The 25,957-nt window shown below is 43.1% G+C and overlaps 1 protein-coding gene across 2 annotated transcripts in view; it reads left to right on the top strand.

The window, feature by feature from the left end:
* CHCHD3 (coiled-coil-helix-coiled-coil-helix domain containing 3) overlaps window positions 1–25,957 on the top strand; it is a 248,719-nt gene that overhangs the window by 142,827 nt on the left and 79,935 nt on the right. For both annotated transcript variants that reach the window (XM_073328860.1, XM_073328859.1), the window contains exon 5: window positions 12,235–12,318. In XM_073328860.1, the coding sequence (XP_073184961.1) occupies window positions 12,235–12,318 (84 nt within the window). The remainder of the gene's footprint in view (window positions 1–12,234; window positions 12,319–25,957) is intronic.

Below are 25,957 nucleotides of genomic sequence, written 5' to 3'. Positions count from 1 at the left end.
GCTGAAACACTTGTACTTCTGTCACCTGATGTTGCATGAAGGAGACGATGTATTGTGGGGGGGTGGTTGTTTTTTTGCAGATATCCTTCTTCCTTGGCTGTTAGCATTCAAATCCAGACCACGTGAACCCAGCTGCTGCTTTTGAAAATGAAACCTAGCTTAACATTTGAACTTGGTCTGAGCAATGGTGATTCCCATGGCTGGTAACATTTAACATAATTTAGGTTTTTAATAGGGGAGACTGTAGGCTACTTTTCGAAGGTGACCTTCTGAGGTTATTTTGTAAACAGCACCTAGGTGAACACTTTGTTTATTAGAGCTACTTTGTAAAGAAGCAATGAACCTTGTATAATTTCTCATTTACAACTAAAGTGCAACATTCAGTTAATTGAATACATGGCTACTGTTAATTATTTTGTTACGGCTAATTGATATTCACTGAGATCATGTTCTACAGCCCCATAAATACAATATTACTTTGCAAGTTTATATTTGAGCAGTGAATTCTCCTACAATGGGCATGCTTATGCAGTTTGCTTTGTAAATGTTGCAGTGATTTTAAATTTTGCTTGCTTTGTCTTATTCCGTAAATACAAATAGCATAGGTCACTTGGTGGATACTTTTTAACTGAATTATTTACAGGGCTGGCAAAACTACCAGTTTCTTTCACAGTTCAGGAAACGAACTGTTTTTATCGAGACTGCTCATTCCCATAGAGGTGCATTGTTTTTATACTACCACTAATAGAGTAAGAGTACCAGGATTGGCTATTAGTGTCATTGTGTACTCTCAGGGAATGATTACACTGCAGTGTAATCAAGCCAAGACTCAGGCACAGGACTGAGCCCAAACCACCCTTCTGTCTACACACATCTCTTGGACAGGGCTCAGACCTAGGGTCTTAGGACCCTGTGGGGGTGGAGGATTCAAGCCAGGACCCAGGAGTCAAGCCCTATTTCTTTGTAATGTAGATGTAGTTCCCCCACCCCTGCCGACTTGGGTCCTGGGAGTCCACCAACCGTATCGCGCAATCCCATGGGACAACTTCCTTTGTCCTCTCTATCCCAAGAATCTACAGTCAACTCCAGGGAAATGAAAGCAACCCTCCTTGCTGTAGTGGAACAGCTTGGTGAGTCAGCATTTAATCCTTCCGTTCTCTTCAGAAAACTGAGCTGCAATCATATCATCAGAGAGCTTTCTGTGTTTGCTATGGAGACTGAACTGAAGAAGTCTTTTTGCAGACCGTGCTACTTCATGGTCATGGGAGCAAAGTCAAAATCTGGCAAATCTCTTGTGCAAGGTCAGCAAAATAGTGAACTTATTAAGAGTACCAGGAATGACCATGCATGCCAGCAAATAGCGAAGAAGCTGGCCGCGTTGCGAATTTACCAGACCGGTGACCAGTGCAGGGAGCGAATTAAGTGGTCAAGACTGAGTACGGAAAAATCAGGAACCAGAATCGCATATCAGGCAACTTGCCACAATCATGCCCGTTTTATGAGGATTTTGACTGGGTGCTGGGCACTGTGCCAACCAGAGAGCCAGTGGTGGTGCATGATGACCTGGTCAGCTGGGATGCACTCTGCTGGCCCCAGAATCCAGCATGGGCACTGATGGGAGCCAGCAGCAGGTGCCTACTGAGGACAGTAGAGTCATTCTTTTGCTGTAACCGGTCCCATTGGAGGCTTTGCAGCAGGAGCAGCAGCAGCATATCCTGGGGGTGTATTCATAGGAGCTGTTTGATGCCCCCCCCTTCAAGGAACAGCCCATTGCAGAGCCTGGAGCAGACACAGAAGGAACAGAGGCTGCCCTGAGCCTGGTAGTTTCTGGCTCCATTCTAATGTTTATTAAAATAGGAATGGGAGAGATATTAGAAGCCCCAGCTAGTGGTGGATTGTACTCCATCAGCTGCTTGGCTTTCCTCCCGCCCCCGTGTGGAGTTCAAAATGGTGATTGGGAAATGCAAACATTAAAATGCAGTAAAATTCACTTGGAAGGCAAAGGCACAGATTTTTGCTAGTGCATTCCTGTTTCTTAAGAATACCCTTAGATTGCTGTGCCTGTAAGTACGCTGCTTTGTGACCACTCAACAGTGTAATGAGCTGCCTGGAAACAGTGAACTGTGTGTACGTATGTAGGGGAAGGGGTGCTGTAACAAAAACATTTTGTGCCAAATTTGTCCAGAGCACATTCATAAAGGTACTACTTCCCCTCTTCCGTTGGGCCAGAGAAGCCCATAATGTGGGAGCACAAAGCACCTCTGCCTTCTGTTGCCCAGGTGCATCCGGCTCCAGCTGTGGTAACTGCACTTCCTAGCTGAGGGTACCAATTCAGTGGCCCCTCGCTGCTAAAGGTCCCTTTAGGGGGAAAAGGCTCGTCTCTGGCTTTGCAAAGGTGGTGAAGAGCACAGCAAACTGCAACATCTCCAACAGGATTTCGAGCTGTCAAAAGTACATTCAACAACATTTTATACCTGCTGAGTGTAATTAAACTATCTTTTACCAGGGCTTCTGAAATTAGGGGATGGTTTTACAAGCCAAGGCAAAAAGTGGTATGTGGAGTCCCCCAGAATAACGGTGAGGACAGCAACTCCTTTTATGATAGTGTCATTTGGTGGGAATAGTGTCCCAGCCTGTCCATGAATATAGACTCCTGATCAGTGAAAAACCCTGTCATCATGAACTTTTACAGTGCAACCCATTTTGACATTAATAAATTGCTCTCTATGGTCCATGAGGGCTTGCATAACAGTAAGTACCATTTGTGGTTTATGTAATCATGTGCTCCTTGAGGAGGGCAAAATAGGCACACAGCCCCATCAGTGGCCCCAGTGCAGACTGGAAACCCCATTCTCTCAAAGTTAGCAGTTACTTCAGGAATATCTTTTATGCGCGCCATCTTGGGGTAAACCACATGCCTGATTGCCTCAGAAACCTCCGCCACCACTTTACCCACAGTCAACTTTCCAACACAAAAGTGACTGGCAACAGACCAATAGCAGTCTGGGGTAGCCAACTTCCCGATGGCTATAGCAACTTACTTTTTCACCCGGATAGCTGCCTTTATGCATGGGTCTTTATGCTGGAGGGTCAGAGCAAGCTGCTCACAAAGCTCCAGAAATGTAATGTTTGTCATGCAAAAGTTCTGAACCCATTGCTGCTTCATCCCAGGTCTGGAAGGACCTACAGTCTGTGCTTGATGTTCCAGAAGTGCTGGTCTATACAGGGGGCATCAGCAGTTGTAACGAGTATCATGAGGAACATCAGCCAGTTTGTCATCGTCCTCTTCCTTCTCTCTCTGCTCCACCATAAGCTCTGTCAGGTGCCTTTGGTAGGTCAGAAAATGCCACCAGAATGCCCACCAGTGTCTGGCGGAAGCTCTGCCCGTTTCCTGATGCAGGAATGAAAGCGCAAGTAAGAAAAGTTCTCCAAAAGGTGCTACCTCCATGTTGTCAGCTCCATGTTGTCAGTGCACAGACGAAAATAACTGCTCAGCAGGATGTGTTAGTGGCTGTAATAGGAAGAGAGCCTAAGACATAAGCCCTTTTATCAGAGGCCTGGTATGAGGCCTACACTAAAGTAATGGTCAAACTTGCTAATATAAATCAAAGTAAAGTTATGCGCAAAAGGCAAGCCCTGCCTACAAAATTTGGCAAAAACAGGGCTAATATTGCAGAAACACACATTCCTAAATAGTGCTAGGCATAAAAATATATACACAAACATGTTCCAAAAAGGTGGTACCAAAACACCTCAATACCAGCACATTCACCAAAGATAACAAAAACATACTGACCCATTCTAAAGATAAGATCAAGATGACAGCATAATGAATGAAAATGTTTTAATCAAACCATTAGGTACAAGGTAATGGTGGTGGGGGGGTTAGCCACGTCAGAGAGTGGCATCTAACTACATGAAAGGGGTAATATGTAATTTGTTTGTATTGATGCATAAAAATGTATCTCAGAGAAAGCATCTTTGTCCAGCCAAGCGGGCAGTGGAAAGTCCCGCCACTGACTAAGCTGCATCTGTTGTCACAGCATACATGTTTTAGTGTACCTGTAACCTTTGAGCCGCAGCATTAGCACTGTGCTTCGTCAGCAATAAACTTGGCTGGGCACCTTTGCTACTAAACCAAGTCTGGTGATCTTATTGGGCAGTTTAATCAGAGCTTGCTGTATGGGCTATCTGGCCAAAGCCAGTGCGGCAAGCACAAAGAACACACACGCAGCCAGAACATCTGATAACAGTGGACTGTTCAAATGTCAGTGTCTTAGGTGTGGTGGAAATCCTACATTTATGGTCCTGGCTCTTTCTCAGTTTGGAGAAGAACTCAACTAGCAGCCAGATAAAAACATTCCTAATATATATATTTTAATGATATCTGGTCATTTCTGTTTTTTGAGTCCTGATAAATTGGCACATTTCAAGCAAACGAAAGTGATTTCTGCTTTAGTAGCAGCACATACGGTTTCTCTGATATGATATATGCGTATGCCTGATCATGTTCTATAGCAGCTTGACTGGGACTGTCATAAAACTAATTGCATCCAGAACAACAAGTGTAATGCTCTTTTACTACAGTTAGCATAGATTACAGGCACTAAGATAGTGGGCTGCAGTGCTGAGATCTCAGTACAAAGGGAACAGCTATTGTAGTTGTAACATGCACGTGAAATTCCTAGCTAAAAACTGACATACTCTGTGCAGGTTAGTAGGTTCTAAGCCTACCAAAGAAAAGAAGAATTTTAGTTCTACAAGGAGTTGCATCCAAGGTTGCTCTGTGAATGTGCAATGGTTCCTTGATTTTTACATATTCCATAGATTCTGTGACCTATTAAATATTCACTTTCTTTAATTTCTGCCATTGACTTGTGTAGTAGGATAGTGCTGCATACTCTCAGTATCTTAAATGATACCACGGGCAGGTGCAAAAAGCAGAACTCCTTGACAAGAGTTCCTTATGGGTGAAGCACATTACTTCCAAATACACCTTTTCCTTTTCAAAGCAAATTTTCAAAATAGTGTTGAAAGTTGCCATTTTTTCAGGTTTGAGCAGAAACCCTGTTTTAAGCACCATTTACTAGAAATAAGACCATTTCCTGGCCATCGTTGACAGAACTTTTGACTCTTTATCTTGATCCACCTTTACCTTATCTACAGTCCTTTCTTCATAGATAGTTTCAAATACAGATAAAAGTCTGTCTCACTCACTCACACTCACAATCCTACACTTTTGTAATAAGTGGTCCGTTTCTAACACAATTACAAATCATGTTAAATTATTATTTTAACTATTTAAAGGTCTGTTTATAACATTGTTTTGGCTAGCATTGTCCATGTCCTTGTGAATTATTGGATGGGAAAACCATGCTGGCAATAACATGCATGGAAAGTAAAATGGTGCTTAAAATGGTTATAGCTAGCATGATACACATTTTTATGGATAGGTTCTTAACTTCTCTCTATACTTTAGAGACTGCCAAGTTGAGAAAGAGGAACTAGGCTACAAAATGGTAGTCTCCCAGCGTGAATAAAACATTCTTTGCTCTTGGGTTGTACATGATATGAAACCATGTTGCAGCCTGGCAAAGTCCAAAGCTGTTGCACAAATTAGGGACAGTTATAACTTTGCTTAGTTTTGTGCACAGACAGGACATAACCATGTTAACTGAGTTAGGACTTGTCTATACAAACACTTAGTTCACAGAAAGCTGGATTGTCAATCTACCATGCAAAAGCCTGCCATGCATTAAATGTCATAGAATCATAGATTCATAGAATATCAGGGTTGGAAGGGACCCCAGAAGGTCATCTAGTCCAACCCCCTGCTCGAAGCAGGACCAATTCCCAATTAAATCATCCCAGCCAGGGCTTTGTCAAGCCTGACCTTAAAAACCTCTAAGGAAGGAGATTCTACCACCTCCCTAGGTAACGCATTCCAGTGTTTCACCACCCTCTTAGTGAAAAAGTTTTTCCTAATATCCAATCTAAACCTCCCCCACTGCAACTTGAGACCATTACTCCTCGTTCTGTCATCTGCTACCATTGAGAACAGTCTAGAGCCATCCTCTTTGGAACCCCCTTTCAGGTAGTTGAAAGCAGCTATCAAATCCCCCCTCATTCTTCTCTTCTGCAGGCTAAACAATCCCAGCTCCCTCAGCCTCTCCTCATAACTCATGTGTTCCAGTCCCCTAATCATTTTTGTTGCCCTTCGCTGGACTCTCTCCAATTTATCCACATCCTTCTTGAAGTGTGGGGCCCAAAACTGGACACAGTACTCCAGATGAGGCCTCACCAATGTCGAATAGAGGGGAACGATCACGTCCTTCGATCTGCTCGCTATGCCCCTACTTATACATCCCAAAATGCCATTGGCCTTCTTGGCAACAAGGGCACACTGCTGACTCATATCCAGCTTCTCGTCCACTGTCACCCCTAGGTCCTTTTCCGCAGAACTGCTGCCTAGCCATTCGGTCCCTAGTCTGTAGCTGTGCATTGGGTTCTTCCGTCCTAAGTGCAGGACCCTGCACTTATCCTTATTGAACCTCATCAGATTTCTTTTGGCCCAATCCTCCAATTTGTCTAGGTCCTTCTGTATCCTATCCCTCCCCTCCAGCGTATCTACCACTCCTCCCAGTTTAGTATCATCCGCAAATTTGCTGAGAGTGCAATCCACACCATCCTCCAGATCATTTATGAAGATATTGAACAAAACCAGCCCCAGGACTGACCCTTGGGGCACTCCACTTGATACCGGCTGCCAACTAGACATGGAGCCATTGATCACTACCCGTTGAGCCCGACAATCTAGCCAGCTTTCTACCCACCTTGTAGTGCATTCATCCAGCCCATACTTCCTTAACTTGCTGACAAGAATACTGTGGGAGACTGTGTCAAAAGCTTTGCTAAAGTCAAGAAACAATACATCCACTGCTTTCCCTTCATCCACAGAACCAGTAATCTCATCGAAGAAGGCGATTAGATTAGTCAGGCATGACCTTCCCTTGGTGAATCCATGCTGGCTGTTCCTGATCACTTTCCTCTCATGCAAGTGCTGTATGTCTGTATGAACTCTACTGCTGTGCCCTATGAGTTCCCTCATGCCCTTTGATCTTCTCCTGTTTAAAAATGGGGTAGATCAAAGCACACTTGGGAACTTTTAGTGTACGGCAGCAGGGTACGCATAGACGTTTCATGCATGGCAGGCTAGTGCAAGGTAGATTCGCCTCCTCGCTTGCTGAAAACTAAGTGTTTGTATAGACAAGTCCTTGGGCGTTATCAAGTTTTAACCATGTCCCACAGCTTGATCTGTTTTTAGTATGGAACAGGTAGGGTTTAAGTCTGCTTTTTCAAGTTTGATGGTCTTCTGTATATTTCTCACTCTACCACTTCCTGTTTTCATTCCTGGGAAGAGTCTTTGCTACTATTGGTTTCTTTCAGTGAAGAACAGGGAATTGGTTTTAATTGAGCTGTTGAACTAGTTGAGGAGAAAGAGTTTGTGATTAGGTGCTTTGTGGTCTCCCCAGTCATAACTATTCATATTTGACTTTTTTGTGTTTTACTCTTAAATTTCCTAAAGTTGTGAATCTTTGGAAATGTGGAAGGTGAATTGCATTATGACATTTTTTACAGTCTGTTGACTTTTCAAAGACCGTTTCATTGGGCGACTTTGTCTCATCAGTAGGATCAGGTGATGTATTTATAGTATTGAATTCTAAGACCTAAAGCTTATTAAATTACTGTGAGTATTTGGAATAGTCATAATGGAATATTCATACATTTTCTTTATTACTCTGCTACTTAACTGTACTTAGGTATTCCTTTTGTTCGTTAGCTTTCAGGTATTTCAGGGATCATGGTAGGTATTGTCACACGTGGAATGAAGTTGCACAGGACAGCTAAGATGATAATGCATTTGGAATCTGTGAGGTGAAATGATTTTTATAGAGAGAGGAGCTGATAAAGTTTTTGTAGCCAGTGCCTATTACGCTGATGCTGTAATTTCTTAATTGCCCCCTCACGGAAAGGTTCTTGTGTGATGATATTCCCACATTGTAGTATTGAAATGTAAATGTATTTTGGTGATCTTGATAGGCACTTGATTTAAAAAAAAAACAAATATTTCAATTTTTGATGATTCTGGCATTTTCAGAATCTTTTATTTCTTGGAAGCATATTTCAGATGTAATTAACATTGTATTTTAGTAATACAGTGGATTCCTTCACACCATAATAGTGTAATGACATGTAAGTGTTTCCAATTTACCATCTTGATTCTTAGACCATACATGCAGCCCTACAAAATTGTCATAAAAATTTACCAGCTCAGGCGCAAATGTAATAGCTTGCCCTTTACTATGATGATTGTAGTGGAAAATAAAATGAGTTGTCCTGGGTGAGCAGATTTTTGCGAGGCTGCATAAATGTGATTAATATGATTTTTCCTGTAGCTTTCTGATGTGCCTTGGATTTCTGACACATTACCCACACAGTGGTCTCTTTGTATTCTTTATGTCCTCCATTCATGCACTGAATTCATGACTTTATTTGTTTTTAACTTTACATGCTTCAGGAGATAGAAATAAAGGTAAGTAGAAACACAGAACAAAACGAGGGATGCAGAGTGCATATTTTATACATTGGAAGACTATTTGCCTAAAAACATGGTACATGCTGAATACCAAAAAAGAATTCCCTGGGCTTGACGAGCAGAATAAGTCCTGTGTCCACAAAAAAAGTACAATATAGAGAGTGGAGTTTGTAAGTTTCCTGGCGTGGCTCTGGCAATGTGATTTAAAGATGCTGCCTCGAGGAGAGAGAAGGTAACTCAATTTCCAGTCTCCTTGGCATTCCAGCTGATGCTACCATCATGGGTGTTAGTTGTGGTGGGTTCTGTGATGTTGGTGCTTGGCTGAAAGGCACTCAGTAGAGATCAATGACCCAACACTCTCACAAATCTTGGGAGACAGGCCAGTCCTTGCCTACAGACAGCCCCGCAACCTGAAGCAAATACTCACCAACAACCACATACCACACAACAGAACCACTAACCCAGGAACTTACCCTTGCAACAAAGCCCGTTGCCAATTGTGCCCACATATCTATTCAAGGGACACCATCACAGGGCCTAATAACATCAGCCACACTATCAGAGGTTCGTTCACCTGCACATCCACCAATGTGATATATGCCATCATGTGCCAGCAATGCCCCTCTGCCATGTACATTGGTCAAACTGGACAGTCTCTAGGTAAAAGAATAAATGGACACAAATCAGATGTCAAGAATTATAACATTCATAAACCAGTCGGAGAACACTTCAATCTCTCTGGTCACGCAATCACAGACATGAAGGTCGCTATCTTAAAACAAAAAAACTTCAAATCCAGACTCCAGCGAGAAACTGCTGAATTGGAATTCATTTGCAAATTGGATACTATTAATTTAGGCTTAAATAGAGACTGGGAGTGGCTAAGTCATTATGCAAGGTAGCCTATTTCCTCTTGTTTTTTCCTACCCCCCCCCCCCCCAGATGTTCTGGCTTAACTTCGATTTAAACTTGGAGAGTGGTCAGTTTGGATGAGCGATTACCAGCAGGAGAGTGAGTTTGTGTGTGTATGGGGGTGGGGGGGATGTGAGAAAACCTGGATTTGTGCTGGAAATGGCCCACCTTAATTATGCACATTGTAGGGAGAATGGTCACTTTGGATGAGCTATTAGCAGCAGGATAGTGAGTTTGTGTGTGTGGTTTTTGGGAGGGGGGTGAGAGAACCTGGATTTGTGCAGGAAATGGCCCAACTTTATTATCATGCACATTGTGTAAAGAGTTGTCACTTTGGATGGGCTATCACCAGCAGGAGAGTGAATTTGTGTGGGGGCGTGGAGGGTGAGAAAACCTGGATTTGTGCTGGAAATGGCCCACCTGATGATCACTTTAGATAAGCTATTACCAGCTGGACAATGGGGTGGGAGGAGGTATTTTTTCATATTCTCTGTGTATATATAAAGTCTGCTGCAGTTTCCACGGCATACATCTGATGAAGTGAGCTGTAGCTCACGAAAGCTCATGCTCAAATAAATTGGTTAGTCTCTAAGGTGCCACAAGTACTCCTTTTCTTTTTGCGAATACAGACTAACATGGCTGTTACTCTGAAACCTGTCATTTTAGGTAGGCCACTGAATGGCCCTCAGTGGGCAATGACTATTTGATTATCATGTGCCTGGGATGAATTTTTACCAATATCCTAGAGGTGAAATGTTCTACAACCTGTTACCTATCACCTGACAAACATTCCCCTCTAAAAGAGTTCTTATATGTGATATTTGTGTGCACAGTATATAAATATTTTAAAACTGTCCTTAGTGAGTCACATTGATTCTACATATCCTACTATAAGCAAAAAGCAATAAAATACCACCTCACTCACCAGTGCTGAAAATCCAGCACCTTTCGTGAGCGCTCAAGTCATAATATTAAAAGGACAGAAGTCCATTAACTGAAAGTAAACCAGGAAGCAGCTCACACAACAGTAAAAGCTTTGCAAATTATTCAGCAGCTGCCGCTCCAGCAACGGTGGTAGTTTCCAGAGAGGTGAAAAAGGGACTGGTGGGTTAAAAGTAGGGAAACTTAGTCAAAAGTCCACCCCATTTAGACTTAATCAGTTTTCTCCTTTCTGTATACAATATCAGACAGAATTATTGTCACTTACATTTATGCCAGACAAATAATAACAGACAAATCCGAATTGGTAAATGGGTCCAAGTTACCACATTCTGTGGCACCAGGAAGTTCTTCCACTTTCTGTGATAGACATCACCTTCTCTGATCCCTTGGTCTGGTCCTTCAGTCCTGTTCTTCAGTTTCTGGTCCGATGCATCTTCAGTTTGGGACCATGTTCACTTACGTCTTTTATACATGTCCACATTACTGATTATTTCATCTCTATCCAATACCTTTTAGCACATCAATGCTTTGTGTTTTAGGTAACCCATATATTCTGGATGTGTAAGCTTCAGTTACTCAACTTTTGGTTTCTGCTTGTTTTTGCAGTTTCTGGGTCATTTCATTTTATGTCACCTCTGCCCCTACCCAGGGTTGTCCCAGAAAAAGAGGAGTTTTTTTCATTACATGTTTGCGTATCTCTCACTTACATCTTCCAGCACAACATGTTACCTTTTGTTCTGTCAGCAAGAACGTGATTTTAAACAAGCCATCAATTCTACGTAAAAGAACTGTGCTTATGCCAACAAGCCCTTGGCCGTAGCATTACCTTATTGGTACTCATTCACTACCCATAGTTACAAATCATTAAAATATAGCTAACAGTTCATTTTATATATCAGTGTTGTAAGTCATTATATGTTGTTCAGTTCAAGCCTACCCTATTAGAAAGTGTGTGTGTGGTGGGGGTGGGAATTGTACAAAACATGATTCTTTAATGGCAATATTTCTTACTTCTTTAAACACAGGTTTGCGTTCAAAATCTAGTTTTGTTTGTGAATCGTTAGAAGTTTTCCTATGAATGTATTTTGAGGGTGTGTCAACTTTAGGGCCTTGATCTTTCATTGTTTTTAATGGTGCCCTAACAGGACAATGGAGCAATAGGCACACTGTGCTTTAAGGTCTGATCCAATGAAGCGTTTAAGCATCTGGGCGGTCTCATTGAAGTCAATGGGACTAATAAAGAGCTTAAAGTTAAGCAAATGCTTAAGTGCTATATTGGATCGGGGCCCAATGCAGAACTGATCATTTTAAAGACATTTTTAAAATCACATGCAAATGTGTGCGTTGGTGTGGGGTCCGGGTCCATGGCCATGTACACACCAAAATCTCCATTTTATTTTTGGACTTTTAAGATGCTAACATTCTGAGTACACATGGCTTTTGTCTGGAATTAATGGAATGTTTTCTTAAATGCAATAGTTGTCCATGAAGTTAACCTTCCAGTAAAGAGTTAATTTCAGAGTAGTATGCTTTGTGCGCCTTTGTGACGTTTCCAAATACAGCTGTTGAGCAAATAATAATAATGATACAGTAGATAATTACATTTACATTTTCAATGCAGCAATCCTCTTCTTATTAATACTGAATACTGTTTTGGCAAAAACTATTAGGCTCCCGTCTTCAATTGCTGTATACTACTTACTGATACAATTTATACTAGACTTTTTCCTCTGCAAGCGCTGCTTTTTCTTGATCCAGTTTTATGTTTGCATTTCTTTTTTTAGGCCAAGCAGCTGGAAGAGAAAGACAGAGAACTGAAGAAGCACGATGCATACTACAAAGAGCAGCTAGCTCGACTGGAAGAGAGGGTGAGACCATTTTTCTTGTTTAATTAAGAGTTTTGTTAATTTCCGTGACCAACTTTGTGGTTTCTGTTTAAGCTTAAAGATCAACAGGAAGAATTTCATAAGCCAGTATTAAAATGATGGAATTAATTGGTTTTTGTCTCTTTCTGTTTGAGAAAGACAAGTGAAGACTGAAGATAGAGGTTGTTATTTTGAGAATCATTTTTTGATTCCTTAGTGACTAATATTGTCATTAATATAATTGTCATATTGGGGGGGAGGGATAACTCAGTGGTTTGAGCATTGGCCTGCTAAACCCAGGGTTGTGAGTTCAATCCTTGAGGGGGCCATTTAGAGATCTGGGGCAAAAATTGGAGATTGGTCCTGCTTTGAGCAGGGGGTTGGACTAGATGACCTCTTGAGGTCCCTTACAACCCTGATATTCTATGATTCTATGATTAAGATGAGTTTTCATTTCTCACAATATTTACTCACACACTGTTTTTTATCTTCACAAGAGGTTACTTTTCCAGCAATAAAGGGCATACAGGATGAAGAGCCAGTGTAGGTGAACTGGTTTTGTTTCATTGGACATTGCCCAACATTCTCAAGATTTTGAGTGAAATTACAACTTTCAAACGTAATTATCTTCCCCTTCCCCTCCTCCTCCAAATATATAAATAAATAAAAATTAAAAAAAAAACCCACAATCACATCTTTGGTTAGACAGAGATCATTGCTCTTAGCCAAACCACCAAGATATGCAGGGAAAGATTCATCTTTATTGTTAGAGTAATTTGACATGTTTAGAAGGCACTAGCAAATTTACCTCAAAAGAATTTGAAACTACACTGCAAACTGTTGGAACAATCCAGATGGCTTAACGATAGTGGAAGTGTAATGAAATGCATTCTTTTTAATAAAAAGAAAAGGAGTACTTGTGGCACCTTAGAGACTAACCAATTTATTTGAGCATGAGCTTTCGTGAGCTACAGCTCACTTCATCGGATGCATCCGATGAAGTGAGCTGTAGCTCACGAAAGCTCATGCTCAAATAAATTGGTTAGTCTCTAAGGTGCCACAAGTACTCCTTTTCTTTTTGCGAATACAGACTGACACGGCTGTTACTCTGAATTCTTTTTAATGGAGTAAATATTTCAAAAAGATGTATTGCTATTAATGTTTGCATCTTACATAATGAAATTTTGTAACAAATCACGCTTCTCGCCTTTTTGGCATCATTTAAGGCATGTCCCAAAATTTGGAACAACTTTCAATTTGCATAGCTTTGCATTTTTCATCCAAGAAACTACATGGATTAAAGGCCCTCTGGATAATCAGCTGAGCATGAGCTTCTAGTGTGACGCTTTAGCCAAAAGGCTAGTGTAATCCTTGGATGCATAAACAGGAATATCGAATATGAGTGGAAGAGGTGGTGTTCTCTCTATATTCAGCACAGCGTGACCACTGCTGGAATACTGTGTTCAGTTCTGGTGTCCACAATTCAATAAAAATATTGATAAATTGGAGAGGATTCAGATAAGAGTCATGAGAATGATTAAAGGATTGGAAAACGTGCCTTATATAGTGATAGATTTAAGGAAGGTTAAGGGATGACTAGATTACAGTCTATAGGTATGTATATAGGGAATAAATATTTGATAATGGGCTCTTCAGTCTAGCAAACAGGGTAATACAAAGTGAATTGCCTGAAGTTGAAGCAGGAGAAATTGAAACTGGAAACAAGATGTACATTTTTAACAGTGAGTATAATTAACCATCGAAACAACTTGGGGTTTTGGCATTTTTTGAGTCCAGATTGGCTCTTTTTCTAAAAGATATTCTAGGTCAAACAGGAATTATTTGGAGTAAATCCTAGGGCCTGCATTATACAAAAGGTCAGACTTGATTACAGTGATTCCTTCTGGCTTTATAATCTAGGAATAATATGCCAGCCTTAACTTTGAGTTTTCTTGGTTTTTGATAAGTCTTAATATGGTTAAGATATTACTGTATTTTATATTTATTCACATATATAGATGTGTCATTCAGGCGACTAAAAAGTTTGTAATGGATTAGAGAGGACAGCATATTGCACAAATTGTAAGTGTATATAATTGGCTACAATGAGCGTTTTAGGTGGTGGATAGATGGGATGTAGTGTTTTTATGGTTTGAGCTACTTTTTGCAAACAAGACAGATGAAGTTCTTATTATTTTGGCAATGAAGTATATTTTGAAATGACCAGATACCAATTTATTTTAAATTGCCACTAAGATGACACATTAGCTGGACCATTGAGACATGGAGTCTCAATGCATTCTCAGCTGAGACTCCTCAGCTGTTGAACTTCTTCTTTCTGGTGTTCTACCAAAACTAGAATCTTGTAGATTGTGGCGCATGTTGCAAGGCTTACTTTTTCGGCCAAGCATTTGTTTGACCTTACGGAGGAATACTAGGGAAGCTTTTTTGTCAGTTTGGTTTGGGCTTGTTGGTAGCAGGATGTCTCTTATGGCTCTGTGTAATAGTTGGGGGTTTCCAGGAGGCATGACAAAGGATAATCAATAAACAGTCATTTTATATTTTTAGTTACATCATATACATACAGTAAAATGCATTTTATCCTTCAGTGACTTTTTGTTTATTCAGAGCAGATACAGAGCTAAAGTGGCAGAGAAGACTTGAGAAAAGGGGCCAGAGTAGAATAGCTCAGTGGAATTGAGATCTAGCATACCTGTGTTGAATGTGTACTGTTGCATATATAACTGAGATAACAAACAGTACTGATTTTAGTGCCAGCTTTTTGTGCAATGCTGAAGATTTGTAATGAACGACTCCTTCCCATGTGTCAAGGGACACAGGATCTCTGCTGCATCTTCCCTCTGCTGAGGGAACTGGGGATATTTAGTCTGCAGAAGAGAAGAGTGAGGGGGGATTTGATAGCAGCCTTCAATTACCTGAAGGGGGGGGTTCCAAAGAGGTGGAGCTAGGCCAGGGGTTGGCAACCTGCGGCATGAATGCTGATTTTTACTGGCATGCTCCTGCCAGCTGGAGTCCTGGCCGCTGCCAGCCTGGGTGAATGGAACCCCAGGCCAGTAGCGGGCTGAGCGGGGCCGACGGCTGGGACCCCGGCTGGCAGGAGCCGGCAGACGGAACCCCAGACCAGCGGTGGGCTGAGCAGCTCAGCCTGCTGCCAGTCTGGGGTTCTGTCCACTGGTGTAGTGTATTAAATTTCTCCCTGTAGGAATGTGCTAATTGCGGAGCACCAGGACTGGCAGCCGTAAGTAGTATACCGTAAGTAGCACATTCCTACTGTTTTGGGGAAGGCTGTGCCTCCCCAAACAGCCAGCGCACTTCCCCCCTCATAACCCCCGACCCATCCAACCTCCCCCACCCCCTCGCCCCTTGACTGCCCCCCTCAGAACCCTCACACCCATCCAAACTCCCCCACCCCCTCGCCCCTTGACTGCCCCCCTCAGAACCCTAACACCCATCCAAACTCCCCCACCCCCTTGACTGCCCCCCTCAGAACCCTCACACCCATCCAAACTCCCCCACCCCCTCGCCCCTTGACTGCCCCCCTCAGAACCCCCACACCCATCCAACCTCCCCCACCCCCTTGACTGCCCCCCTCAGAACCCCACACCCATCCAAACTCCCCCACCCCTTCGCCCCTTGACTGCCCCCCTCAGAACCTCCGCACCCATCCAACCCCTCCATTCCTTGTCTCCTGACCACCCCCTGGGACCCCACCCCCCATCCAAGCCCCCCTGTCCCCTGACTGCCCTGACCCCTATCCACACCCCCAACCCCTGACAGGACCCCTGGGACTCCCACGCCTGTCCAACCACCCCTGTTCCCCGTCCCTGTACCATGCCGCTGAAAGCACCAGGACTGGCAGCCGTAAGTAGTACGCCGTAAGTAGCACATTCCTATGGGGAGCAATTTAATATACTACACCTGGCCCCGCTCAGCCCACTGACGGTCTGGAGTTCTCAAAATATGTTCTCGCACCCCTTATCAAAAATTACACTACAATTAGCTTAAAAACTTGAAAACGTAAAAACTTTGTATATTACAGTAATCCTTAAAAATATATAATGTTAATAAATACATAGGTTTGATGAAACAAAGTAGTTGTACTTATGTGCTTGTGCTTAATTTGCGTTTTTGATTATTTACCTTCTAAAAAAATCTCGCATGTCTCGCACCCCCAGAAAGGGCATCTCGCACCCCCAGGGGATGTGTGTACCCCCGGTTAAGAACCACTGCACTAAACTGATAAGATCTGCATTTTAATTTTAAATTAAGCTTCTTAAACATTTTTAAAAACCTTGTTTACTTTAATACAACAATAGTTTAGTTACATAATAAAGACTTAAAGAGGCCTTCTAAAAACGGTAAAATGTATTACTGGCACGCAAAACCTTAAATTAGAGTGAATAAATGAAGACTCAGCACCCCACTTCTGAAAGGTTGCCGACCCCTGAGCTAGGCTGTTCTCAGTGGTGGCAGATGACAGAACAAGAAGCAATGGTCTCAAGTTGCAGTGGGGGAGGTCTAGGTTGGATATTTGGAAACACTGTTTCACTAGGAGGATGGTGAAGCACTGGAATGGGTTCCCTAGGGACGTGGTGGAATCTCCATCCTTAGAGGTTTTTAAGGTCAGGCTTGACAAAGCCCTGGCTGGGATGAATTAGTTGGGGTTGGTCCTGCTTTGAGCAGGGGATTGGACTAGATGACCTCCTGAGATCTCTTCCAACCCTAATGTTCTATGGTTCTGTCTTGATTTCTCCTCTTGAAATTGAATTCCTCAGAATGAGAGCAGGATATTCTCAGTTGAGAGTTCTCAGCCATGGAGTGTGTGCCCTCTATCTGTCAGAGTTGGGAGCTTTTCATGGCATGTTATAAAGCTAATTTCTTCATTCTGCCTTTTGTATTGATATATTAAAGAACCACTGTTTTGGCAAGGTGATTATTTTGTTTGTTTGTAAATCAAGTCTGAGGCATGTAGGTTCCAATGCAGTGAATGTTCCATAGGTGCTGAAATGAGATGAGCCCTATCCTCAAAGTCTGGTTTATCTTCTGAACAGATTTGGGGTGTGCAGGACTGGAAGAAGAACAGGGGCTACGTGCAAAGGTCAGGTCAAGATCTGAACTGCATCCAAGTTTTGAGATATTTTTTACCTGGATGTCTCCCCCCCACCTCCGGGTCATTTGTTAGACAAAACAATGCTGATAATTTTTGAGCACCGTGATCTGAATAGAAGTGAAAGTAACCAAGGAAGGAATGGAGAGGCCGTTGGAGTCTCAATGTTGTAGAGAATGGTGGAGGTGGGCTTAAAAGGGAGCTATAATGTGCAAATTAATAGAGTAGTGTAGCATGTAGTTTATTTCTAAACTCTCATTGATTTCAGTGGAAGTCTGCACACAGATAATGGTGTGTGCTGTAGAACAGAGAGAAGATAAGAGTGGAATAAAAAGATGGGAACTTGGAGAAATAAAATGTCAATATGAAGAAATTTGCATTATTAGTCTTGTCATCTGTGGTGAAGCATGCTAATTAAATTTTAAGATCACTCTTACATCAGATAAGCACATTTTAACAACACCTTGGTTACTAATAGGTGGTATTTGTGTCTATTGCATCACTAAGTGTCAGAGCTCATCTGTATGATTAATTGGCCTTTTGATTAGTTAGCTTTTTTTCAATTAGAAGCTTCACAGCTGTGTTCTTCTGTGCTGCTGAAAAAACAGTGTGGACATTGATAATAAAGGGAGATGACAACAGAACAGATAAGTGTCAGCACAATGTGCTCCTTACGGAGAGAAATTATTATACATATTCACTGCCAGATGAAGTATGTCACTTATAAAATATTTCAGTGACTGGAGTGAAGATGTGTCAACCTTTTCAGGGGATTAATGCAGGACAAAGTAACTGTGCACCAGTGACAGCTGTGGGACTAAAACATAAACAGTTCAATTCTCAGGGGCAATAGCTGTTCATAAATTTGGTTTATGTGCTAAAAATCCTTTGGTACTTTCCAAAAAACAGTGATTTCCCCCAACAGCTGCTAGTGTTTCTAGGTCAAAGATGACACATAAACTAAGAGTTATTGCATACTCCACAGCAGCTAAGCAAGATGGAATAGTTTAACAAAGAAGTTAAAAAATAACCTTCAGATACAGTATATCTGGTTAGGCTATAAACTCATTATTTAAGAGTTCCCACATTAGACTTTCAGAGAGAAATTAATTCATCAGCCCTAAAAGGGGCATATTCTACTTTGTATCTACCCAAGAGATATATGGACATGGCTCCTTACACACATTCTGATCAGAACAGACCACTGAGGATTGATACATATGTAGTTGTAGGATACAGATATAAGGTTTTTGGGTCACTTTTTTTTTTATGCTGATGGAAACAGGACCTGGTACCTTTATTTGTAGCAATTGGAATAGAAGCTGTAATGCAGTTGTAGATATTTTTCATTGTCTGTTTATGGTTCTTGTAAGTTAAATGAAAACTTAACAGAAAATTAGATTTAAAGAAAGGCCCATAGAACAATATCTCTTGATAGAACCACTCTACATTCTATAGTACCGTAAACGTTCACATATACAATATGTTGACTTTTCCTTAAAATTGCAGTGTAAGAATTGATGAGATGAGGTTTTACTACTTTCTGTCTGTGAAGCTGTGCAGGCTCCCAAGACCTCTTTTTCTAACACACACCAAGAATTGTGTCCCCCTCTTGTATTTGCCGTTGTCCTGATCAGCCATATGAGTCATTCTGTCATTGGTCTAACTTTACATTGTCTCAAGATCTCATCTGTCTTTGCATTTCTAATGTGCTCATCACTGTGTTATCTGGAGGCCAACAAAAATAATAATTTGTACTAATTTTGTTCATAGTGTGTCTTGTGCTCCACCATTCCTTGATCCAGTTGCTGCTGCTTTAGAGTATTTTTAAATCCATGAGAAATGCTGGTTGTCTCTCTTCACCTTAGCAGTGCCATGCAGATCTATGGTACTATATAAGTAATACAGTTTATAGGAAGTGAAACAACTTACATTCAGTTGTCATTTAGTGTTCAGCTCTATCCTGATGGGAATCATGCCCCTATTTGTGGGAGTAAGAATGAAGGAGTTTTTAATAAGCTAATATATCACAAAATTATTTAACTTCTATCAGTCTCATATGAATGAGTAAGAAATAAGCCCTAATATTGGTCAGGCTTTGGCTCAGTCAAGGCAATAAGTTCCTATGCTTCTGATTTTCTAAAAATATCTTCACTGGGCAGCGTACAGAGTACGTGTACGTATTTTAAAAGAGCTAGATGTTGTTAGTATTTATTGTTTATATTATAGTAGCCCTCAGAGGCCCCCTACATCATGGTAGGTGCTGTACAATCTCAGAGATAGACAAAATCCCTGTCTCAAATAGCTTAAAGTCTGAGGTCTGGATCCTACAGTGAATTCTGTTGGCAGACCTCTATGGATTTCAGTGGAGTTCTTATGGATGCAGAGGCTCTTTTTGTGCAAAGCTTATTGTCAGATCAGAGCCTAAGAATTTAGACATAAGTTCTGGAAAAATGATAGTCTTACCTGAATCCATTTTATTTTTTTCGCAACTTAAATTTTGAGGAAGGATTTACAAATCATCGGATCGGCACTTAATTTGGGAATTCTATTTACCGTTTAGGCTTTCAAGGAGTATTAACCTTAAGGTAAGATGAGCACAAAGCTGTGAGCTGATGGCACACACTATACCAGGTATTAAATAGTATAATCCATCCTGTTTGCTACAGTAAATAGGATTTCACTATTATGATGTGTCAGGGTTTTCAGAGAAATCAAATTTACTAGACATTAAACTGCCATCCTTTCTGCTGAGCAGCTTTATTCTGGGATCTTGCGTTCAAATTAATCCGGTTGGTAGGAAATGCTCATACCAATTGTGCAGGGAAATTATAATTGAATGATCTCTTCCTTTTCTCTATTCAGGGCTTAGAATGGACCACTGTGCTTTGCAATGACAGCCCCAGGGCTCTGAAAAGAAGATAATATACAGTTCAGCTTCAGAGCCAAGTCTTGCCTTTTTTTGAGTTTGTAATGAACATAAGTACTAAGATGCAAACAATATAGGTTTCACGTTTGTTCATATTTTCCAGTATTTTGTTTACCCTTTCTGAGACTCAACAACTCAGCTGCAGCTTGCAAGGTGTAGATAATAAGAGAATCAAAAAGTTTTATAACAAAGCAATGTAAATCAATTCAAACCTTTATGTTCTCTACAATATATTGGGAGTAGTGTAAGCATGTTTAATTTAAAAAATAAATAAGCTATCACCCTGTTCCTTTTCTTGAAGATATTGCTTTAGTGTATCAGCAAGAATTTTATAACTGGGAAAGGATTCAACTCCTTTTGTCCTGTGTTTAAGAGCTGCAGTTAGTACAGCAAACGCATTTTCTCTGTACAAGTTTGGACTTCATTCATTGATGGCTTTCAGAATCAAATGACAATGATATCAATAAAATGTGTGGAGACTTTGGGTTGGATCCATCAGAGTGGAAAATGAGTTTAGATGATGATAACATGCAGTTGTATGTAATACATTTTATGTGAGGAACTGAGAGCTTTGTAAACATTAAGTCTCTGAATGTTCTTGAGAATTAATTAATTTACCTCTGGGGTGTAACTTGGCTAACTGGCAAAGTTCTATTTGTTTGGTTGACCAGGGTGAATAAGTTCCTTGCTGAACAAGTAAAATATCAGTAAGTTTTTTGATATTGTCAGTCATAATGCTAAGTGATGGGCAAATAGATTTTTGTGCCTGGGCTGGTTTTAACGTATTCTAAACCACTAACTATAACAATACACAACAGCACTAATAAAACTGCTTAGCACTTGACATTTTGCAAACACTAGGTGAATAATAAGTAATCAGTACACTGATCCCTACGCAACAGCTGAGGTTGGGATCTTTAGTGATTGCAAGAGGTCAAGACTTAGGTGTACATATCTCATTTGAAAGGCGACCCCTCCAGCACCAGAGTGCCCCATAACTCCATGCCATGCCATTGATTCCATTCACAAGTCATAGTGCCTCTTGTCATAGTATCTGTCCGTATCTTGGCTAAGATTTAAAAATGGGATATTAGGTTACATCAGCTGTCTCGATCTAACTAGTGCTTTCCAAAACCCTAGCAAGATGCAAGGCAAGGCAAGATACATTTTAGGACCTGGTAAGCTGATTGAGCTAAAGCCTAGGAGGTACAAGACTAGGCTTTAACTCAACCATCTTAGCATGGGCTAGGATTTTGGATTTTGGAAGGTGGTTAGCTGTCATGAGGTAACAACACACCTTTTGAACCCTTGTCAAGATAAAGCCTTCATGTGCTGAAAATGTATGTCAGACCTGCAAAGTGTTGTCCATAATGGAATCTGTTCTCCCTCTCTCCCAGGTTCCAGGCAAGAGACAAGGGGCTGGGGTGGGAAAAGTGCAGCAAAATTTGCCTGACATTTTGAATTTCATTTAAAATGTTTCCAAGAACGCTATTTCCTGTATAAACCAAAGTCCTAAGTGTTGCTAGTGGAGTAAGGAAAGGGAGATGTGATTACATTAATATCATCCACAGAGCAGGCTAGTTATAAAACTTAATTAAATTTCTCCAGCATCACTATATGCCAGCCTAGATACTGCGTCTGTATCCTCCTGTCTATAGACAATGACAGGGGCTGAAAAAAATAAAAGCCTATGTATTTGCTTGCAGAACTCCTTCACATATAACTAAGAAAACATAGTGTGATGTCCATTTGAAAATCTTAATATATTGTGTAGACAATGAATTAAAACTCATAGCATCTCTGTGAGGTTGGTGATGTTGCCCTCCCATTTTGCAGTTGGGGAAATTGAGGCAGAGAGAAATAATGTGACTTGGCCTAGTTTACACAGCAATTCTGTGGCAGAGATGAGAATAGAAGCAGATCTAAAATTAGATCCAGATTGCCAAATTCCCACCTGTGGGCTTGGGCTTTCAAACTATTCATTCTTCTTCTGAAACTCTTCTTCGAGTGTTTGTTCATGTCCATTCCAGTCAGGTGTGTGCACGTGCACAGTAGCCAGAAGAATTTTCCCCTAGCAGCAACCATAGGGTGGAGTTGCACCTTCATGGCATCCAATATCGAGCCCTGCCGACCCTACACCCCCTCAGTTCCTTCTTACTGCCAGTGACGATAGCTGAAACTTTTCCCCTTGCTCTTCTCTTGCTTCGGCAAGTGGATTAGCAGTGCTTTATTCGCTCTACATAGTTAGTTTCCAATAGTTAGTATAATTCAGTAGTTCTTTATAAGTTTCAGCTATGGGGGTTCCTCTCCACCCCCATTTGTTATCGGGGCCTGCCGCGATCCCAGGCTTTACGACTTGCCAGATTTGCGCGATGCGCATGCCAAAAAGTGACTCCCACATCTCCTGCTTACGGTGCCTGGGTGAGGGTCACTAGAAAGACCGCTGCAAGATCTGTCGGGAGTTCCAACTGAGAACCATTAGGGAGACGGAGCAGCGTCTCAAAATTCTTCTTATGGAGACTGCTCTCCGACATCAGTCAGACCCAGGCACCAGGAATCCTGCTTCTGGCATGTCGTCTTTGAGGCGAAGTGCTCCAGCACCGTCTTTGAAGGATCCAGTGCTGAAGAAAGATACTGGCAAGGAAGCTTGGCACCGTCATGGAGCCTCTTGGGGACATTCCAGCCTTCGGCACCAGTCCCAATTGCCAGAACAGAATAAAAAGAGGTCGGAGAGAGGCCATTCTCCTTCAGCAAGACCCAGGGACCAGCCACCAGTGGCACCTCAGTCATGCCATGGCTCGGAGACTCAGAGTGGGGCCATGTTGACTCCTGCCCAAGCGAGGCAGTCGAGTATGGGCCCATCTCGCTCACTGCACCCATCGGAGCATCTACCGCTCCCGTCCACCCCAGAGGCTTTCGAGGTGGTGCAGAACCTATTGAGGCTCATGGCGCTGTTCTTGCCGCCGAGACAAGGGAGTGTCCCGGTACCGCAGGTTCCATCCCAGCATCCCGTGCAGTCAAAGGGAAAGTCAGCGATGATGACACGCCGATCCCCCTCACCTCAGCACTCTGCTTCCTGACGCTCTACCTCGAGAGGAGCAACTCCACCCTGGTCCTCCTACTCGGAGTCAGAGTCGGAGTCAGACTCGTACCGCTCTGACTATAGCAGGAGCAGAAGATCCTCCTCACCGTAGGTGGTCCCACCCGATGCAGTGGCCCCTCAATGGCAAAATCCACCTCAGTCGCCCTTTTGGACTCCGTGGGCTTTCCATCAAGCCCAGGGTCGGAGCCAGGGGTCCTACTCGGGTGCAGGATCAGTGGTGTCCACGACGTTCGTTCTGCCACAGTTGGCACTGGAGCCAATGCCTCAGTCATTAATAGCAGCACTGACATCGGCCACTTCAGCACCGGAGGCTTCAGCACCCTCGGCACTGACGATGGCACCGAGACCGCCTCCATCGTCGGCGCTGGCTGCAGCAACACCTACAGGAACCCTGGTGCACATGCTGCACCAGGCACCGGCGCTGGTGTGGGAACCGACACTGGCATCAACACCTGCGCCTTTCACAGCACCGGGACCAAGCCAACCTACTGCAGTTTCCACAGGGTCAAGAGATAGCTTGAGTGGGGACGGTAGGGAACCACTCCCTCCCCTGGTGGTCTCCTCCTCCTCCTCACCAGATGAGGCCCTAGCAGGCACTTCAGTAGCCCCAGCTCTGGAAGACTCCAGGGTGTTGCAGCAGCTGCTGTGACGGGTCACCCAGGTTCTGGGCATTAAGGCAGAGGAAGTTGTGGATAATTAGGACCCTATGGTGGACATCCTGGCTCCCTCCGGCCCTGCCCGTATCGCTTTACCACTGATAAAGACAATCAATGACATAACCAAGACCCTTTGGCAGACCCCGGCCTCGCTGCCACCTACGACTAAGCACAATGAGCGCCAGTACTTTGTGCCCTCCAAGGGCTATGAACAGATCTATTACCACCCTCTGCCTGATTCTCTGGTGGTGGATGCTGCTAACCAGTGGGAGAGGCAAGGATTTCAAGGCCCTTCGTCGAAGAATAGGAATGCCAAAAAATTAGACATTTTTGGGCGAAAAGTCTGCTTCACGGGGGGACTGCAACTCCGAGTATCCAACCAGCAGGCCATCATCAGCAGGTACTCCTACAATGCCTGCTCGGCGATGGCTAAATTTACGGAGTTGCTCCCCTCGGACTTCCACGCCAAATTTTCGGCTTTGGTTGACGAAGGGAGACTGATCTCCAGAGTGTCCCTTGAGGCGGCACTTGATGGGGCAGATGCAGCAACCAGAGTTATGGCTACTGGAGTGGCCATGAGAAGGGGCTCATGCCTCCAGGTTTCTGGCCTCCCCTGTGAGGTACAGCAAACCATCCAAGACCTGCCCTTTGAAGGTGAGACTCTCTTCGCAGAGAAGATGACAAAAGGCTAAACAGCCTTAAAGATTCCAGAGCCACCCTCAGGTCCCTGGGCCTCTATACTCCTTCAACTCAGCAGAGACAAGTCCATCCGCAGCCCCAGCAGCGGTTTGGTCAGCAGAACTTCCAAGACGGGTCCAAAAGGAGGAATCGGAACGGCAGGAGAAGGCTGCGCCAAACCTCTGGCCAGGGCTCGGGAGAACTCAAGCTGTCTTCAGGTCACAAACTGGTCTTTTGAAGGCACGGTTGAGGATGGTATACCACACCAAAGACTGGATCCATCCCGCCTTACCTTCTCGTCCCCACTATTCCCTTTCTACCATGCATGGTCCTGTATTACCTCGGACCGATGGCTCCTCCGCATGGTAGAGAGGGGATACTCCGTCAAGTTCTGTGCCCTCCCACTCTTCCACCCCCCCCCTTCCCCGTCCCTCTTCAGGGACCCTTCTCACAAGCAGCTCCTTATCCAGGAGGTGCAATCGCTCCTATCTTTAGGGGCAGTGGAGGAGGTTCATGAGGAGCACAGGTGCAAGGTCTCCTATACGCCTTTCCGCCCATACCGCTCATTCACAAGGTACTCCTCAAGATCCGGAGGGAACGAGCTCAAGTCATATTGATAGCACCAGCCTGGCCCCATCAGTACTAGTACACATCTCTCCTAGACATGTCCGTGGAAGCCCCAATCACCCTGCCTCTCTTCCCAGACCTTCTGACACAAGATCATGGTTGTCTTCAAGACCCGAACCTCGAGTCGCTTCACCTCACAGCATGGAAGCTCCATGGTTGAACCCGATGGAGTTTTCCTGTTCAGACCACGTTAGACAGGTCCTCCTTGGCAGCAGAAAACCGTCTATGAGAGCCACATACGTTGTTAAGTGAAAGAAATTTTCAGTCTGATCGGCGCAACACCATTCATCCCCAACACTAGCATCCGTGCCACTTATTCTGGACTGCCTCCTCCATCTGAAGCAGCAGGGGCTTTTGTTATCTTCAATAAGGGTGCACTTAGCTGTCATCTCGGCCTTTCACCCGGGTGAGGAGGGCCGCTCTCTGTTTACTAACCCAATGGTCAGCCAGTTCTTAAAAGGGCTCAATAGGCTATACCCTAACATCTGTCAGCCTGTCCTGATCTGGGACCTCAACCTGGT

Source organism: Lepidochelys kempii, chromosome 1 (genome assembly GCF_965140265.1).
Source record: "Lepidochelys kempii isolate rLepKem1 chromosome 1, rLepKem1.hap2, whole genome shotgun sequence".
Lineage (NCBI taxonomy): Eukaryota > Metazoa > Chordata > Testudines > Cheloniidae > Lepidochelys > Lepidochelys kempii.
The sequence above is the reverse complement of the archived record's forward strand: the minus strand, read 5'-3'. Positions and strand labels throughout refer to the sequence as shown.